This window comes from Pyrus communis, chromosome 3, assembly GCF_963583255.1.
Source record: "Pyrus communis chromosome 3, drPyrComm1.1, whole genome shotgun sequence".
Classification (NCBI taxonomy): domain Eukaryota; kingdom Viridiplantae; phylum Streptophyta; class Magnoliopsida; order Rosales; family Rosaceae; genus Pyrus; species Pyrus communis.
In genome coordinates, this window is record NC_084805.1 from 8298317 (window position 1) to 8318289 (window position 19973).

The 19973-nt window shown below is 36.6% G+C and overlaps 2 protein-coding genes across 2 annotated transcripts; one reads left to right on the forward strand and one right to left on the reverse strand.

Moving 5' to 3' along the window:
* Positions 1–505: 505 nt before the first annotated feature.
* On the forward strand, positions 506–6865 carry LOC137728149 (protein DETOXIFICATION 19-like). Its single transcript, XM_068467025.1, has 7 exons — positions 506–826; positions 5121–5665; positions 5823–5909; positions 5980–6036; positions 6138–6376; positions 6460–6578; positions 6758–6865. Exons 1-7 carry the CDS (start codon positions 506–508, stop codon positions 6863–6865), a joined length of 1476 nt encoding a protein of 491 aa, XP_068323126.1.
* Positions 6866–8744: 1879 nt separating this feature from the next.
* On the reverse strand, positions 8745–19583 carry LOC137728727 (uncharacterized). Its single transcript, XM_068467476.1, has 15 exons — positions 19222–19583; positions 18363–18768; positions 18091–18268; positions 17857–17996; positions 16543–17392; positions 16270–16370; positions 15245–15389; positions 15072–15140; positions 14935–14980; positions 13762–14144; positions 12219–12298; positions 11211–11346; positions 10260–10434; positions 9527–9609; positions 8745–9408 (listed from the first exon to the last, which is right to left on the reverse strand). The coding sequence occupies exons 1-15, from the start codon at positions 19319–19321 to the stop codon at positions 9283–9285; spliced, it is 3018 nt and encodes a 1005-aa protein (XP_068323577.1). The 5' UTR covers positions 19322–19583; the 3' UTR covers positions 8745–9282.
* Between the last annotated feature and the right edge of the window lie 390 nt (positions 19584–19973).

Below are 19973 nucleotides of genomic sequence, written 5' to 3' on the forward strand. Positions count from 1 at the left end.
AAAGGAAATTAATACTATTATTCTCATGAAAAGTGGGAAAGCCAAGTAAAGAGATCCCCTCCACCCGGCTCCTTTTTATTTTCTGATTAGATAGATCCCAAGAAAGAGTCAATGGTCGTGGTACTTGGATTGCGTTCACCGTAAAAAATGGAGATGCAGTGGTGATGTGAGTTTAGGGTTGTTGATTTATTTAAGGGAAAATTTAAAGTTTAGTGGAAAAATTTTGTTAGTAAGGTGTAGATATAAAAAAGTTGGGTTCAAATAAAATTTTCCGAACTCATTACAAACAAACAAATAAACCCTACACCAGGGTTTGTCAGTTGCCGCCGCGGCGGCTGTAGAGACTCATCGCCTCCGGAGCATCTCTGCGGTGCCTTGAACCCTGAATTTTCCTCTACACTTTATTGCAGTTTCTTACATTCCAAACACATTTTTTCCTCCCTGTTGTTGGACTCCGAACCTCCCAAGCCCCTCCACTTCCTCACCGATCAACACATTTTTCATCATGACTGACTCTATCACTGCCGCGACTCCGCAGTCCTCACCTCCCGCTGCTTCGATAGGAATCGAAATCTCTCCGAACCCTGTTCCGATTGCTTCTGTTACAATTCAAGAACGGAACAAAGGAGGGTGGTGGAATAAATTGCTGGACAAGGAGGAGGCCAAGAAGCAGATCGTGCTTTCGCTGCCATTGATTCTTACTAACGTTTGCTATTACCTGATCCCGGTGGTGTCCGTCATGTTTGCCGGTCACCTTGGGGAGCTGGAGCTTGCTGCTGCAAATCTTGCCAATTCATGGGCCACCGTTACTGGCTTCGCTTTCATGGTATGGCAAAACCCTCACAATCACTATACGTACTCTTATATCATGCACTGTCTATTATAATATGATTATTAAGCAATGCAAGTATACACGAGCCAACAATCCCAATATGTCTATTTTGTCGATTTCCCTAGTGATAAGTCGAGTTGTCATCGAACCGCCCAACCTGGCTGTTCCGAACCGTTGTGGGCGTTTCGGTTTGATTTTGGTGCTCAAAAACTCGAACGGTCTCAGAACGGAGTCAATAGTTTGTGGTTCTCGCTTTTATTTTTGTTGGTACAATGAATTTTTTTTTTTTTGTGTGCACTAATTGTATTATCATGTTTGATATACTGACTTGTGTGCACGACACCATAAAAAATCTCTTGATACAATGAATAGTAAGAACGAAGGTTATGCAAAACTCAACGGAACAAAAGATGCATCTAAAACACATAAAAGTGGACCACAGTTTTCGTATTTTATAAATTGCTTCAAATTGGATTGCCCCGTAACTTTCTTATTTATTCTTTTTCTGCACATTTCATCTTTTATTTGTATTTCTTTACGATTTTTTTTATGCGTTGCAAACCTTGGATTTTAGTAACTAAACTTAGATGGTTTTGTAGTTTATTTGTATTTACATGCAGATGTATGGTTGTATGAGAGAAGTGATAACATTGAAGTCTTAATTACTTTGTTATTTGATGACATGATTATTTCATAATATTAAGGAAACTGTTATTAACACTCCAAAAATCTTATTCTACATTCCTCACAAGTTTAATTTTTTTTTTCTAATTACAGATAGTTTGGCATGCAAAATTAGATTTTTAAAGTGCCAATAACAATTTCTAATATTAAAAACTATTTAGTTTTCATTTTTGTTTCAAAATGGCATTTACAAATGCTACCTAAAAAACAATTGGAAGAAATGTACCCTCTCAAATCTCAATTTAAAAGTTGTCGCAATGTTCCTTCCGTCCAAAAAGTTGGATTTCTTTCGCACTTGATCCTTAAAAAAAAGTTCTATTGATATTCAATCATCATAATACCCTTCGAAGGGTCACCTTCTTGACAAATTTTTGGATCTAAAAAAATAGATCGAGTTGGATTAGAAGTGACAGGACATTTCAAACAATTTTGAATTGATGTTACGTATTGCTTGAATTTCTTTTCAGATGGCATTGGTACAATGAAAGGGAATCAAATCTTTGACCTCACCACTTAGGCGAACCCGAGGGGCTTAGGAACTTCTATTATTTGTTTCTACATGCTTACAACAACAACAAAAACCAAACTTTATTTCACTAAGCAAAGTTGATTGTATAAATTCTAAAACGTCATCGCGCTCTGTTTGCGCCAAGTCTTCCGTTGGATCTAATTACTTCATATCTTTTCTTAAAGTCTCTTTCAAAGTCTTTCTAAATCTTCCTCTGCTCTTTTTGCCTTAACCGTCCGTCTCATAGTCACATCTTCTAACCGAGGCATTTGTAAGCCTTCGGCTTACGTGTACAAACCACCTTAACGGATTTTCTCTCATCTTATCTTCAATTGTGGTCACTCCTACTTTACTTTGGATATCATTGTTCTTAATCCTGTTCTTTCTCGTGTGCCCACACATCAAACAAAGTATTCTTATCTCCGCTACACTCATTTTTTGCATGTGTTGCTTTTTGACCACCTAACATTCTATGTCATAAAGCATTGTTGACCTTATTGTCATCCTTTAAATTTTTCCCTTGAGCTTTAATTGCATACAATAGTCGCACAACACCCGATGCACTTTTCCACTTCATCCACCCAGTTTGTATTTTATGGTTGAGACCTCCATCTAATTTTTTATTCTTTCGCAACATAGATTCAAGATACTGAAAGTGTTCACTCTTTGTATTTCCTGATCTCAAATCCTCACTCATATCTCATTTTGATCCCATTCTCACTGAACTTGCACGCTATATACTCTATCTTTGTCTACTTAGGCGAAGACCTTTATATTCTAACACTTCCTGCCAAAGGGTAAGCTTTGGATTTACTCCCTCTTGTGTCTTATCTATCAGCACTATTCTAACACTTCCTGCCAAAGGGTAAGCTTCAGATTTACTCCCTCTTGTGTCTTATCTATTAGCACTATATCATCTGCAAAGAGCATACACTAAGGGATATCATCTTAAGTATGTCTCATTAACTTGTCAATTACTAATGCAAAATGTTAAGGACTTGAAGCTGAGCCTTGGTGTACCCTTATAGTTGTGAGAAAGCTTTCAGTTTGTCCTTCATAAGTTCTTACTGTAGCCTTGCTCTGTCATACATTTATTGCTTGGATATACACTACTTGTACTTCTTTCTTCTCTAGAATCATGCAAAGAATTTCTCTTGGGACCCTATCATACGCTTTTTCCAAATCTATAAAAATCATGTGCAAATCCTTTCGTATATCTCTATATCGTTCAATTGATCTTTGTTAGAGATGGATTGCCTCCATAGTTGAGTGCCCTGGCATGATCCCAAATTGATTCTGTGTCCTGTGTCTCTTGTCTTAGGCTATGCTCAATTACTCTCTCCTTAAGCTTCATGGTATGACTCATTAACTTAATACCCCTATAGCTCATGTAATTTTGTACGTCGCCATTATTCTTCTAGATAGGCACCAAAATGAATTTTCGTTGGCATCTTCTTCGTTGTCAAAATCTTATTGAAAAGGTTTGTGATTCATGCAATACCCGTCTCTCCCAAGACCTTCAACACTTAGACAGTATATTGTCGGGACCCATTACTTTTCTATGCTTTATGCTTCATCATTTTCAATGCTACATCCACTTCGTCTTTCTTGATTTGATGGCAGAAAGAATAATTTCTACAATCTTCCGAGTTATTCAATGCACCCAACAAAGTACTCCTTTCGTGTTTTTCATTGAAGAGATTATAAAGATAAACTCTCCATCTGTCTTTAACCGTGTTCTCGTAGCCAGAACATTTTCATTCTCATCCTTGATGCACCTTACTTGGTTCAAATCTCTTGTCTTCCTTTTCCTTGCTCTAGCCAGTTTATAGATATCCAACCCTCCTTCTTTGGTATATAATCTCTTATACATGTCGTCAAAAGCCACTAGCTTAGATTTTCTCACGAATTTCTTTGCCTTTTTCTTTGCTATCTTACCTCTCACATTTTTCATTAGTTATGTTCTTGTGTAAGGCTTTACAACATTCCTTCTCAGCCTTAACCTTTTTTTGTACCTCCTCCTTCCACCACCAAGATTCCTTTCTACGTGGAGCAAAACCCTTAGGCTCTCGTAATACCCCTTCTGCAACTGTTTGGAAACAACTAGTCAGGGAATCTCACATTTGGCTAGCGTTCCCCTCTATTTCCCAAACGGATTGGGTGAGTACTTTCTCTGTGAAAGTGACTTGTTTTTTAGATCTCACCATCTAGTTCTTGGACACTTCAAGTTCTTGTTCTTCCTTTTATCTCTTTTGATATGTACATCCATTACCAAAAGTCGACGTTGGTTAGCAAGCTCTCCCATGGTATAAATTTACAATTCTTATAAGTTATACAATTCCCCTTCCTTAGTAAAAAGAATCTATTTGTGTCTTTGATGACCCATTCTTGTAAGTGATCACATACTTCTCTTTTCTTGAAGACAGTAATGGCTAGATAGAGATCATATGCATAGCAAAATCCAAAATGGCTTCCCCTCCTCGATTCTCTCCCCAAAACCATGGCCACCATGAAAACTTATATAGTTGCTGAACTAAAAATATTTACACCATACATATATTTGCCTGTCCAATATGTATGCTTCAAAAAGACAAATGAATAGTTCCCCTACAAGACTTAGATCTGCTCTTGATATTAGTTGGTAAGAGGTTTGGCAACCTAATCGAAAACCCAAGTAGTAGCTCAATTTGGTTGTAATGAAAGTGCATGAACTTCATATCTACTCGTTTTATCAATTTATTGTCACAAGTTTATTCAGTATTCTGCCAAGAAATATATTTCATTACTGTTCTTAGGAGTTTATATTACTTAATTTTGATTCCCCGAATTGCTTATCTTGCTTTAAAGCCAATGTTGATTCAAGTTGCATATTGTGAAGCCATGTACAAGAATTGTGTATCTAGCAAGCAGTCTGTCCTCAGGAGATGATAATCTGAATTTGGACTTACATTTACCTTGTCCTTATGTTTTAACATTATAGTAACTGGGAAATTTGAAACTATATGTTCAGAATTGTAATCGAGATGACATGAAATTTAATAAGAATACATGCCTTTTCTTTGAGTTGTTCTTTTGTCTAATTATTTCTTGGTTTAGGTTGGTTTAAGTGGAGCTCTTGAGACGCTGTGTGGCCAGGGGTTCGGTGCAAAGTTATACAGAATGTTAGGGATTTATCTACAAGCGTCTTCCATCATTTCTTTCGCGGTCCCTATCATCATATCTATAATCTGGTGGTTTACGGAGCCCATATTCATCTTACTTCATCAAGATCCTCAAATTTCCAAATATGCTGCTCTCTATATCAAATTTCTGATTCCAGGACTATTTGCCTATGGCTTCCTTCATAATATTTTGAGATTTCTTCAGACACAATCGGTTGTCATGCCATTGGTCTTTTTCTCAGTGATCCCTTTGGCTCTTCATGTTCTTGTTGCATACAGTTTGGTACACTGGACAACTCTTGGTTTCAGGGGAGCTCCGCTAGCAGCCTCAATTTCGATATGGATATCAATGCTTATGTTGGCCATGTATGTTATGCGTGCGAAAAAGTTTGAGCGTACGTGGGAAGGATTTTCATTTGAATCATTTCATTATGTCCTCATGGACTTGAAGCTTGCCCTCCCATCCGCAGCAATGGTATGGTAAGTGTTCTTCAATTTTAGTTTTACTTTTTTTCGTATGTTTAACTACAGGAAAGACTGATTTCCGGCTTAGATCAGTAAGCAAAATTTATTGAAGTTCATAAAGCCGGAGGCTTTGAAATTTTAGTACTAAGGTCTTCACCTTTTTATCTTTCAGTTTGGAGTACTGGGCTTTTGAGATTCTAGTGTTCTTGGCGGGAGTGATGCCAAATGCGAAACAAATCACTTCCCTGATTGCAATGTGGTAAGCTTTCGGTTTTAAACGCTTGATTTTCAACTGACTCAAGTAGCCTTTTTCTTAATCATCTCTCTAGTGTGAATACAGAGGCAATTGCATACATGATCACGTATGGCCTGAGCGCTGTTGCAAGGTTGGTAGAACAACAAATCCTGGGTTATTCTTATCCCTCAAAGTTTTTCAGTACCTGCATTCTGTTTCACCATCTGAAACATGTATTACTGTTTTGGGTAGCACAAGGGTGTCAAATGAACTGGGAGCAGGCAATCCGGGCAAAGCGAAGAAAGCAATGGTGGTGACTCTTAAGCTCTCCGTGCTTCTTGCTCTCCTCGTTGATCTGGCTCTAGCAGTTGGTCACAATTTATGGGCTGGCCTTTTCAGCGACAGCCGTGCAATAATCAAGCTATTTGCTTATATGACACCGTTTCTTGCCATATCAATACTTGCAGATTCCGTCCAAGGTGTCTTATCAGGTTGGGATCATCTAGTATTTCCATGGGGGCTATTTAATCTAATATTCTAGTGAGCATCTTTGAAATGACTTTTGGTATTTTAGGTGTGGCCAGAGGATGTGGGTGGCAGCACTTGGCTGTGTACGTAAACTTGGGCACGTTCTATTTGATCGGGATGACAATTGCAGGTGTTCTTGGGTTTAAGGCGAAACTCTACGCTAAGGTGAGACCGCCATCCTTGTAGTTTTTAGTACACCCAAATACTTGTACACACTCATATCAGTTGAGATTACCCAATTCCTATGCTGAATAGAGAAAGTGGAACAAGCAGGGGGTTAATAGTCGATTGGTTTTGTTTATATAATCTAATTCATTTCACATTTTGTGCTTGATTCTGCACAGGGCTTATGGCTCGGTTTAATCTGTGGTGTTTGTTGTCAAGCCGGCCTACTTTTGTTGGTTATGCTGCGCAGAAAGTGGATTCGGTTGGATTTAGCCCATACTGCATAGGCAGTTTTTGGTCTAAACAAAGTCCTCAAGCAAAACTTTTAAGCAACACCATTTGGCCAAATTATTCCACTAGTTTTGTTGGTTAGGCTGCGCAGAATGTGCATTTGCTATATATTTTTTAGGCAAAGCTTGTATTAGTTGGAGTGGGTTTGCGATATTTAAACTCTTCATTTCTCAGAGATAAGATCGATGTGGAATTTCAACAACTTGCGCTCTGTTAACCGGACTTGCAAGCTACTTTGAGTTTGAGCAAGTTTTTGCACATTGTATCCTAATAACACAACAAATAAACATATGAACTAATACGATTGTTTACGATTTCATGTGTTTTTTTCAATGTAATGTAATTTGAATGATAATTATTCGTTGTGAATCTAAAATTGGCACTGCATTTTAGGTATTTTCAATTCCATTTGTTTTTTTTCTTTCAATGTAATGCAATTTGAATGGTAATTATTTGTTGTGAACCTAAAATTGGCATTGCAATTTAGGTATTTTCGATTTCATGTGTTTTTTTCCCAATGTAATGTAATTTTAATGGTTTAAAATTGGCAATGCATTTTGGGTATTTTCGATTTCATGTGTTCTTTTTCAATGCAATGTATTTTGAAAGGTAATTATTCGTTGTGAAACTAAAATTTGCACTGCATTTGAATTTTGGGTGTAGTGTCCTATATTTTTGGGCAACACATTGGAGTGCCTTGGGACTTTGGTTGAGATTTTTGGGTACCTTATGGCTGACAGCCTTGTAGTGTGTAATGGATAATTACTTGTGACTCAAGTTATAAGTTTGCATGAGAATGATGCTGAGAGAAGACGAAGGGAAACTGATGATGGCTGCATGAGAGAGAAAGGTACGATTTATAGGGCAAAAATATATATTTTTTTGGATGAATCCAGGGTATCCCCGCACGTAGATGAGGATTAATCCCTCGAGCTGGGTCAGACCCAATTTGGGGGGCAAGCTCATTCAATGTTGGCTTCTTCATTCACAAGGCTTCAACTCGAGACCTTACTTAAGGGGAACAAACTCCTTACCACTTGAACCACCAAGCATTGGTATAGGGCAAAAATATTCATATAGTAACAAGACATGAACAAATGCACGTGATGATGGACTTTGGACATTAGCATTCATATGTCTGGAGGATGGAGCGAAAGCTAAAACTATAGTTCTACGAATGGGGCAATGACACGTAAGGAACTTTGTCTCTTTCTTTTTCGTTATCCATTGCAAATAGAGTTCACTTGAATGCATACGCCGGCCAAAAAGGCAAAAACCCTTGGAACTAATGAGGGAGTTGGTAAGCGAGTTCTAAACAACTTTTCGGCTTCGGATACCATATACAAAGAAAATGAGTGAACCACCACGGGAAGATTAGTTTCTGATTATTCAATGAGCATCTTGTATGTGAATTGCGTGAAAGTAGGATACTATAAATTTAGTAGTTAAAGAATTTTATAAAACGTTTTTTATGGAAAAAAAAAAAAAGGATATAAAAGATCTCACTGAATTAAATTTGATCTATGAATCTTAGAAATAGTGAGAATTTTGAATCTCTCTCAATCTCTCTCTCAAAGAAGAATTGAAATTATTAAATTAAAGAAAGGATGAGATCAATTTAGAGGTACCTTTTTACTTAATTTCGAATTAAAATAATTATAATAGACCTAATTCAATTGGTCTAATTTGGGGCCAACCGATAGTTACCCATCCTACAAAGTTACAAACATATCAAGATTAAAAGAAAGAACATGGAGTGGCTTAGCGGTTCGGATTTAATTCCAAACCCATAATCCACACGGCACATCCTGAATTCAATTTCTAACGCTCCGGATCACACAATGGTGACCCCCTAGAAGGGTTAACTGTCGTTGTAAAACCACCAGCTGGTCCTTTTTTAATAAACAAAGAAAGAAAGTGGTGGATGGAGATTCCATGTGGGTTCCCTTCCCTTGGCGTTAAGGCATTTGAAGTGGAAGAGATAACTGGGTTTAGAATAATAAGCAACAAAAGTAGACTGATCGAGACTAAAACCAAAAGAGACATTACAATTGATGCTTCATTTCTCACTGCCGCATTTTGTTACTGCTCATACTTTCTTTTCTTCAACACACACATAATATACACAAACAAGACGCCGCCTGTACACACCCTACGACTAAATTTTGTACAGTTGAAATGCCAGAGAGTGAAAACACAACTATTTCTCGCATTCCAACAAGAATTTCAGAAATTTCAAAGTCATCATTCCTGTTACCTACAAAACAATACTACAGGCGATGCCGAGAAAATTGAATCTGGTGCTCTTCGTCCTGCATATCTTGAAAAGTACATCGGTATGTTGAGGCTTGTGATGATTGGGAAGATAACCAGCTACTATTAAGAGCAAGGATGACACAAGCATGTCTATCCACTATACAGTTTGATCAACACCCATCTTTTGATGAATATCAACAACAAGATCCCGCAGCTCAGGGAAAATTGAAACAAGTGACAGTTCAAGTACTGCATATGCAAGTTGCTTTATGCAGATAGTAGACTGCACAGCAGAATAATGCGAAATTAACATGTTTGTTTTCCTTGAAAGAAATGACATTATTGAAGAATCCGTCAAACTTAAATTTTCAGCAGACAATGCAAAAGGATGAGAGACTAACCTGAGTGAAATAATAAATGTCTCTTGCACAACGTCTGTACTGCTTATGCCCAATTAAGCTGACCAAGGCCGTCGGAGTTCCATCTGATAAAGTGGGGATCAGTTTTTTGTGTTTTCATGTATTGGTCAAAGGAATTTATTAAATAATTACACACGTAGGTCTTAAGTCTTCACACTAGTCTAACAACCATGGCATACTATATATATATATATATATATATATGAAAACTGACTAGAGTATATATCACAAAATTCTATGCCAAAATTATATGCATATACAGAGAAAGTGGCAGAAGATTCGTGAGTTATGCCACAAAATTCTATGCCAAGAACTTTATTTCACCTTTGTGACAACAACTGACTAGAGTATATATCACAAATTACAATCTAGACTCACATCCCTATAGAATTAGTACTCCAATTCTTTGGATTCATGTCTGTATAAGATCGTAAGTGTCGTATGAAAAGCGATTATTAACTTACATCTATGAGCAACACCACACGAATTTTTCTCCGTTGAAAAAAAAAAGGTTGAAATCTCACACCATACAACTCTTAGAATTCAAAGTTTTAATATAAGCCCTTATTAAAAACCACCAAAGAAATGAATAAATATAGCACAGATGTTTGACTAAAACTACACAGGGCAGTACCATTACCAGGAAGACTAAGGCTGCAACCTCAAGCTAAAACACAGGAACACTAAGCAGAAATAGATAAAATTAACTACTCACCAAAGAGCATTTTCTTGATGTCACTAGCTCTACGAGCAGCCTCAAGCTGCTGCTCAAAAGACCCCGGTTTACCAGCCTTACTTCCACCAAGCTGACTTGCATTATGAAGAGGGTTTTGGTTGTCATCTTGAACATTGCCAATTCTAAGGAAGAATGTGCCATTGGGCCACAGAACCTAAAAAAACACACGATTATTTTTGTCAGAAAAGGTCACATGATTAGAAAGCAAAAATAAATAACTCTTTTCCTTTCAAATTTCTAAAATATTCCCTTGGACTGCAAGAATAATTATACATTGAAAACAAATCTAGGAAAGACATGCCAAAGTTATGGTGATCAAGAATTGGGAGTTCACAGAAATTAAAACTGAAAAAACAGGAGTACATTAAGTGGCTTGGTTCAAGTGCAAGCAAAAAGTCTTCAAGCTTCGAGAAAGACAATTCTAAAGAAACAAAGAGAAAAAAAAAACCTCTATATGATTTTTGCAGAGAGTAAATTAAAAACAAGAATGGGCTTTAAACAGGAGTTGGCTTTTACTGGTCAACAATATTCCCTTTAAGCAATGTAGATTTACTTTCTGTCGGGTCCTTAAGCTCGCCTACAACCAACATCGATTTTGCAATTATAAATAATTAATAGTAAGGGCATTGTTTTGCACAGGGACTGAACCTGCTGAATGGAACCACCCAACAGGCCTCATCCCTCTCAATTTCAGAAACCTACTGAGGAATGCCCAGGCAAAGGTGACTCCATTCACATATGAAACACAGTTACCATAATATAATGTGGTAGACAAATAAGCACCAATAAACAATTTGTGTAACTATTCTTTTGCAGTATTCAATTAAGCTTTAAACTTAATGCTGCTAATGGAATATACTGCTTACACCACTAAGTTGATTTATGCTTTTACAGTAAAATGAAGATGTTTATGATTGGTTCAGTCCTTACATCTTTAAGCCAATAAATTCCCGAAGCAATAACATCCTCCCTCCGAAGCCAATGAATCTGCCTCATGAGCCAGTCATCAATAGCATCCTCCATCATTAACTGCAATATTTGTTTTGACATCCAAAAGACCTGTCTTCTGCATGGACCAAAGAAAACATGTGTAAAAGACCAGTTATTTACTCTAATTACACACGTTCCAGCACTACTTTTTATATACAATTCAGCCCATATATGGGACTTTGCTTGCATACTAAAAGGAATAAAGAAAAGAAGCTTATAAAGCTATAAACAGTTACTCATACAGTCATACACAGGGAGAAGAATAACAATACAATCAGAAAACCATAGTTATTGAATGCATTAAATACAAATGAGAAAAGGCTTTTCCATAAAATTTAAAAACCATGCTAGAACAAACTAAGTAATAGGATAAAAGCCTAATAAAACTAAGGAATTATTACTCATACACCAAGAAGAATGCAAAATTCGTTGACTTGAAAGAATAGATTGAATAAATGGGGAAAATAATTGGATGAGATGAGCAACCGAAAGAAATATAAACACAACAAAGAGAAATGGCATATCGAATAACCGAACTATAAAAACCTTGCCCTGATGGCATATGGTATTGGTTACTTTCAACGTTTCAAAAAAAAAAAAAAAAAAACAAAAAAAAGGCTGGATGGCAGAATATTTATTGTTTTGTTGGTTGGACTGCTGGACAATGCTGTTCTACTTTCACATACTTTATTAAATGAATTTATTATAATACTGGATACCAATCATGCATGTGCACAATGCTTTTATCCAATATCAAGTTACTAAAGCTGATTACATACCTGAGGTACACTCGGCAAATTAAAGACATCAAAATTAATGAGCAAGTCAATAATCAATATAGAATCATGCAGCATCAGAATATTCCCTTGAAGTATTAAAAAGAAAACATGATTTCCTAGCAATGAATATAAATAAAAATAAATTTAATTTAAGGTATGAACAGCTCACCTCAGCCAGCCCCTTTTTTTTAGTTGAAACACCTTGTCCACTAGATTCAACAGAGGCACGCTAACATTGGGTGGAGTCCACTGAAAGAAAACAAGTTGTAAAGATCAAGACACAAAGATGTCTCCAAAAAGAGTTGTGGCATTTAATTAAAAAGATATTGACTAAAACTGTGATCTTCAAATAAATCAATAGCTTACACTGAGATCTAAAGTTAATACATGCAACTCACTATTACTCTGACAGCAACCCTTCCCCAGTCAAGATATTATTTTCTTATGATTTACATGTCCATATTAATTTACTGAATTGCATTTCTAACTTCATCTTTATACTGAATTTCCATGGGTAACCATCTGTTGGAGCCTTGAGTATGCTTGAACCCATATCAAGGTTGGAAACTTTGAAATCTTGGTGAACTAGATTAATTATTCTGGTAAAGATGTGAAAAACTTGACCTATACTTTATAACCAAAGATCGAGAATGTGTTAACCTGGAAACAGGAGGATCCAAAGTCTGCATAGAGAATATCTTTATGATATATTGTTCATCAAAATTAAGAAAGTGAAAAAGTGGAACCAAGATAAACCTAGTAAATACTGGTGGCACAAAATAGTTAAGCTATGTTTACTTGTGTATAGAAGAAACTGAAACAAGCCACAAAGAGGAGATGATGAAAATCGGAGAACGGGATACAAGATAAGGTATTACCAAGAATGATGAAAAAGGCCAGACATGAGGTCAGCCCTATTGTACATCACCGAAGCCTTTATTTTAACAAATTGAGTTAACCATGGCACACTTTAAGGTGGTTTTAACCTGAAGCCTTTTTCATAACAAATTGAGTCAACTATGGCATACTTTTTAAGGTGGTTTTAACCTGATCTAATGATACCAGTCAGCCCTATCAAACACTATTAGCACTCTAGTGCCTTACATACCAAATGAAACTTGGAACTGTTGGGTTTTTTCCAGCCCATGATAAGTTGTCCTACGTCTATAAGGAATTATAGTCTTAGAGGATTAAATTGTTTTCCCAATTGGAGTTGTTTACCCAATTGGAGTTAGTTTCTCAATTGGTGTAGGTTTTATAACTAGTTTCCAATTAGGATTAATAATCCTTATTGAAGACCTTTATTATGTCAATGGGGCTATCGTACTAGTTTTGTAAAAAGGGGGAAAGTGTGTGCGAGAGAAAAGAAAAGAGATAGTGTGTTTCTTGTTCTTGTTCTTTCAGGTTTTTCGTCAATTCCTAGTTCTAGAGATTATTGGTTGTACTCATTATTGATATAGTGAAAGATTGTTGTTGCTGTCCCGTGGACGTAGGCACATATTGCCGAACCACGTAAATTCTTGGTGTTATTTATCTTGGTTATTTGTTTTCGATTTCCGGAGTTTGTTCTACGTTTCCCATTCTTAAACGTGATATTCTCAACAGGAACCAATAAGAAATTATATACTGTAACCAACAAAGTACATTCGGATATCATCATGACATGACTAAAAATGCTTAAAGAGAATGAACTCGGATGAAATTAGTAATACCTCAGGAAGGATTCCAACTGGATCCTCCAGAAAGCCACCCTCGCCAACTAAATAAGCTTTCTTCTCCAAACCTAAGCTCCTTGTATGTACAACCCGAGGTGGATAGCTCTTGGAATTCAATTCATTGTCTGAATGCCACCCATTTTCTACAGGGTTACAACTTCTATCTTTATCACCTTCCTCGTTATCTGAAAAGCTATTTGTTGACTCTGCTGTATTTTGCCTAAAAGCAAGTACACCTGTCTCATCTGCATTCGCCGACAAGTTCCATCCAGGAATTAAAGACGAGGACTCGGCTGTGGGACCAACAACCTTACGCATTAACCCATCTGAAACCCCTTTGAACTGGCGTACAATGTCATCCACAGCATCATCCACATTGACTGCTTGAAGCAAATAAAAAAATTTAACTTAAAAGATTAAAAACAATAAGCAAATATGAGAAATTGCCACAGTATTAGCAAAGCCACCAAATTATGAAAAAAAAGGCAGGAGATTAGGATCTAGGACTAGAAGCAATTCTAGTGTCGCCCAAGGGTTTCAGAATGTTACAAAATGCATTATTGAGGTTTTTTTAACATATGTTGCTTTCTGAGATGTACTTTTGGAAATCGAGACTTTGTCTGTAGTAAATAAAAGAGCAAAAGTTCAAACAATTGCCTTCTAATGAATATCCCGTCATGAAAGGTTTAATGGTCCACAATATATAAACGAAAAACTGTTCTGAGCCTCAGAAAAATATATTTTACAGATACTGACCCTCTTGATTTGATCATATCAAAGCCAACTAAGTATTTATACAGGTACTGACCCTCTTGATTTGATCATATCAAAGCCTACTAAGTACTTATACAGGTACTGACTAATAACCACCTATCATCAAGTAAATGGATAGAACTTGTCAACAATGTTCTATCCTTGAGGAATCTCTTAACTTCATGTCTCTCAAGCTGGCAATCTTTATATTTTTCAATAAATTTTTATGTTTAATAATCCAGCTAAAAAACAATTACATTGTATCAAGAACCAAAGTAAGTTGATAACTTGCCTTGCCAGCCACAATTGTGTGCATGAATGTGGGTGTAATGGGCACTAATTTGTGAGTGAAAACAGGGACAACCGCAAAAAATATGAACAGTAGTATACACAAAACAATCGAGTAAAACCACATACCTGCAAGAGTTCTCATCACGGAGGGGGATTTTCCAAACGAGTAATTCTAAAAGCGACACAAAAGATAAAAGATACTGTTCAGAGAGAGACAGACGATGATCATCTACTCTAAAATTCCATGTTAAGAAAATGAATACCTTTGACGAACCACTTAAAAAATCCCACACTTCATGCTGTTCAGCAACATTAGCTATTGACAATAGATCCTGGGACAATACAGCAAATTAAAGCAACGGGGAGAGGAAAGAAAGTGAGAAATGGGGGGGAGAGAGAGAGAGAGAAGAAATACAGTGAAGAACCTACATCATACCTGTAGATATTTGTCTAGCTGAATACATCGCTGATGAACAAAAGCATCCTCTGTGCTTGATGAGAATATTCGTTTGGGTGGTAGATGTAATGTGTAATTTGGAATGTCTTTAAGATGGCGATGCAGTCGTTCAAAATTTCTATATCTGCAGACAGAAATAAAAAATAAAATTAAAAAAATTGAGAAATCAAAGAGTAAAACAACAACAACAAAGCCTTTTCCCACTAAGTGGGGTCGGCTATATGAAACCTAGAACGCCATTGCGCTCGGTTATGGGTCACTTCTTCTGTTAAATCCAAGTACTCTAAGTCTTTAAGTTCCTAGGTCTTCCTCTACCCCTTTGGCCTTGAACCTCTGTCCCGTAATCGCATCTTCTAATCGGAGCGTCAATAGGCCTTCGTTTCACATGCCCAAACCACCATAACCGATTTTCTCTCATCTTTCCTTCTATTTCGGCTACTCCTACTTTACCTCGGATATCCTCATTCCTAATCTTATCCTTTCTCGTGTTCCTACACATCCAACAAAGCATTCTCATCTCCGCTAAGAACACAGGGACACTCGTATCTTTTTCTAGTGAGGATACCTTCACTTTAAGAAAAATAAGGACCACATAATGGTACCACCCACTCAAGGATAAATTAACAATTATAAATCTGTTTAGCCATCTAATTGTTGTCAATTAAATAGTCGAAGACAGTATATCTTGTAAATACAGAAATGAGCACGATGATAAACAAAGGGCTAAATATTTCTATTTAGCTCAATTTTCAAAATGATGACCGCTGAATGCAAACCCAAAAAATGGATGGTTTGCATCACAGCATTACACTGCAGGTGAGGACTCAATAATGTGGTCGTTACTTTTATTTAAAGGAGGACATCCTCATCAAAGGTGGATTCTGCATAGAAGTTTGTGTCTGCAATATTTTTTATGTAGGAGTGAGTGCATACATGTATTGTGCAGGCATGTAAGCGTCCATAATAAAAAGAAAACTGAAAAAAGAAATAGATGAGAATGAAACCTTCTTTTCACAAACCAAGTTCTGTTTTCTGAATCTGTAACTGCAATTGAATAAACTGCAAAAGATTTTGACCCAAGTTTCTCAAAGTATGCTCCCATAACCTACAGAGACATACGTATCGAACAAAAAGTCAACTCAGATTCAAAGCATGTGTGCGATTCAACATATTCCAGCACTCAAGAAGCTGAAATGGTTGCAATCTTGAAAACCTATGATATCTACTAAACCTTTCCAAAATTAATATATCCCATCAAGTTTCAATGTAATGCTTACCCGGCACCTGAGCTTGGGAACTTGTTGTCCCACACTGTGGACTACCATATCTGAGGCACTCTTACTAATATAGTCTTCTCTATGCCCGCCAAACCCAGGGCTATAGAACTCTGATATGATAGACCCTCCACCTTCTGTCAATGCTATTTTTGTGTCTGGTTGGATTTTCAAAGCAGAAGTGCTATTTGATCTTTTAAGCCTACTTTTACTTCCATCAGATGCAAGGTTTCCAATGTCCTCCAATTTATTAACAAGATGCCCTGGATCAGTAAATGATTCTTTACTGGGGTCCAATGAGAACTGCATCTCCTTTTTGGTCCCAGTACTTAATTGAGTGTCTAAACTTAATTCACATTTTAGCTTCACAATAGATCTATCTTCTATTCCTGTAGAAATTTCATGCCTGTCAGCCACCATTTCTTTCCCCAGATTTCTAGCAGGAACAGCACTATCTATTCCAGAACACTCAGGTATAGGTTCCTGAACTCCTCTTATCTTTTTCTTGTGCTCTTTACGTTTGTAATTTCTCCCTTTTGTCCACATATTTTCAAGATTTTCAGGAGCAAGAACTTCAGTCCTTCTCTGTGTTGCAGCCTCCAAAACTCGTGCCCAGTCAGCAGGCTGTGGCTGCAAAGGATCTTCCGGGGATTTATTATAATCCGAAAACACTTCTCTCTGATTGTCAACTTCAGCCAATGTCAAATCAGTGTTTTGATTAAAGGTTGCATATTTCCTCAACGGAGAATCTTGATCATGTACACTCCCTGCAGCTGACTGGTCCCCACTTACCACTTTACTGATTTCCTCTTTAACAGCTAGCAAAATATATTCTATCAATTCATTGATATACCTGATTAAAGGGTAACTGTAAGTTAAAATGGCTAAATTCCTGAGAGAAGATAAATGAACATTTGTAACATATATCCAATTAAATTGATTGCAAAGTTCATTATTATGAAGTTTTTACGCATACACAACCATCTGTACAATCAGATATTCCATAAGCTCTAAACAATGGCATAAATAGATTAGGATAAAATAATAATAACAACAATACCATTACAATATAATTTTTGTACCACAGTTCTGTAACATATTTTTTTTAAACCCAGACAAAAAATAAAAAAAAGGATTAACCCAGATCGCCTTCTCTATAGATATTAAATACTAGATACAAAAGGACAGTTCAATGCTTCTGAACATTTTTGCATGACAATCGCTTTTAAAAGAATTTAACACCATCTAGACAGAAATAATAATAATAAGACACAACACAAAATAATGATAAATCAATATTAATATGATATAACATACCCAGGGCTCGCAAAATTCAAAACAGGTTGAATTACTAAGCTTGTTAGAAGTTCTCTGGCAATAGATCTAACCACTGGACATTGAGCTTCTCGTGGTCTTAGCACCACAGCTAATACCCCACCCATTAGCCGCTGAAGAACCTATGGAAGATATAAAAAATCAGCCTATGGAAGATATATGCAAGAGATAAATTCCAAAAACAAAACTAATTCTGTTGGAACACTCCACTCACACCTTGTACTCACTCTCAGGTGAAATCAATGCAGGATGGAGCTCCTTTGAAGCCATGAGATGATGTTTTAACCTTTCATCTCTCTCCTCTGAAGACAACGTTTTCATAACATCAACACCTATAGCTGCTTGGTTTCTTCTAAAAAGTTCTATATGATCCCCTATTAAATCAATAATATCCCTGAAACATAAGACAACCATCAATTATGTTGCTTTAATGATAAAATCTTCCCAACTTGCAAATGGTTCGCTTCTACAAGAAACAGAAGGGGTACCTTGTTAGCAAGTCAACAAGGTTTATCTCTTTAACTCTTCTGGAAACTTCACCCAGAGCATCCATGATTATCGCGCGTATCTGCTCTGGAGCCTCCTTGTCCGGAGTAATATCTGAGTACCACAAATCAGTCACGAAATCCTTCAAAAGTTTGTCAATGAAATCTTTCAATGCATCCTCTACAATTGGAGAACCAATTTTCCTTTTCCACTTTGGTGGTGGAGGCCCAGTAGAAAGTCGTGGATCATTCAAGGACAACTGTTTCTTCTCCAGATGAGACAAGTATGACTGTGGGCGAACAGGTTTTTGACCCTTCCAACGGAATTCCACATTATTCAATAGAATACGTAACATCGAAACCAATACAATTGATAAGGGTAAATTCATCCACATTGATTTACTCGAATCTGAAATGAATGGCAAAAAAATTGGAGTCAGTCAGGACAACACTTATGAGAGTGAAAAGCCAACCACTTTTCACAGCACCAACATTGAATAGCCTACCATAAATCTACTAAGCACTTCGATTTAGCTGAGTTTAATATACATACACCCAAATAAACATTAAGCTTTAGCCGAAGTTAATAAAACACATGTTGAAGAAATCATGAACGAAACAATGTATTTTTGCTTCATTCTTTTGTCTCCAAAGCGAAATGGAGAATCATCAGTTAGCAACTGATTCCTAATTCTTGGAACAAAAAGCCATCATCTTTTTGAACCGCACAACTTCCATACAATCAGAAATCATCAAACCCCCCTCGAGAAAGCATCAAAATTCATAAATTACGTCAAATTTGTACAAAAACATAAACCAATAACGACAGAAACTCAAATTTCTATCAAATTGGAGTACTTACAGGAAAGGAAGTAGGTAACACAGAAGACAAACAGGGCCCACCAAACCACTCGAAGCTTTATCTCCTCGATCAGATCCTCTATGCTATTCAAGGCCTTCATCTTTGTTCCCCTAGAATCCCAACCCTAATCCACAAAAAGCAAAAAGAAACTCGACCTCAACAAAATTACCGCAAAATCCGAGTCAAATCCCTTGAAAATTCAAAGCTTCGGCGCCAAGCAAGATCAAGCGTGGACCCCGCACCGTGGCCCCTGGCTGCTAGGGATTTGTCTGGTTCGCTGATTTTTTCAGAAATTGCTTACGGAGTTTACACAGAAAGAAGAAGGAGACGAAGAAGAAGAAGAAGAAAGACTAATTTGGAATTTGCTTCGTTCTACAATTTTGTTTTAGGTCAGCCTTTTCAATTTGTTTTATTAAATATTTTCACTTTTTTTTACTAAAGGTTTTTTTTGTCACACACAATTTTTTATATTTTATCAATTCATTGATTTTTTTTTTTTTTTTGAGTCAAATATCAATTCGTGAGTTTAATTTTTTATTTATTTTAATAAACGATATAATTTAGGGTGGGAATTGGCTATGGCTCACAATGAACTAGTAATAATATGGTTCAAATTCGTCATTGACGAAAATCGACCTCTTACTTACCAATGAAAAGATATACCTCAATATCGTAATACCAAGTGAATTCTTTAGTTAAAACTATGATTTTACATTCCAAACTCACTTGAATCCTTATGTATTGCGTTCCTC

Bases quoted from the DNA above. Each gene is read 5' to 3' on its own strand.
- LOC137728149 (XM_068467025.1), top strand. From the start codon at position 506: ATGACTGACTCTATCACTGCCGCGACTCCGCAGTCCTCACCTCCCGCT. The intron at 5,910-5,979 runs GTAAGCTTTCGG...TCATCTCTCTAG, and splicing joins ACTTCCCTGATTGCAATGTG to TGTGAATACAGAGGCAATTG. The intron at 6,037-6,137 runs GTTGGTAGAACA...TGTTTTGGGTAG, and splicing joins GGCCTGAGCGCTGTTGCAAG to CACAAGGGTGTCAAATGAAC.
- LOC137728727 (XM_068467476.1), bottom strand. From the start codon at position 19,321: ATGAAGGCCTTGAATAGCATAGAGGATCTGATCGAGGAGATAAAGCTT. The intron at 18,269-18,362 runs GTACCCCTTCTG...CTTATGTTTCAG, and splicing joins CTTGTTGACTTGCTAACAAG to GGATATTATTGATTTAATAG. The intron at 12,299-13,761 runs GTATTACTAATT...GTTTTCTTTCAG, and splicing joins CAGTTGGAATCCTTCCTGAG to TGGACTCCACCCAATGTTAG.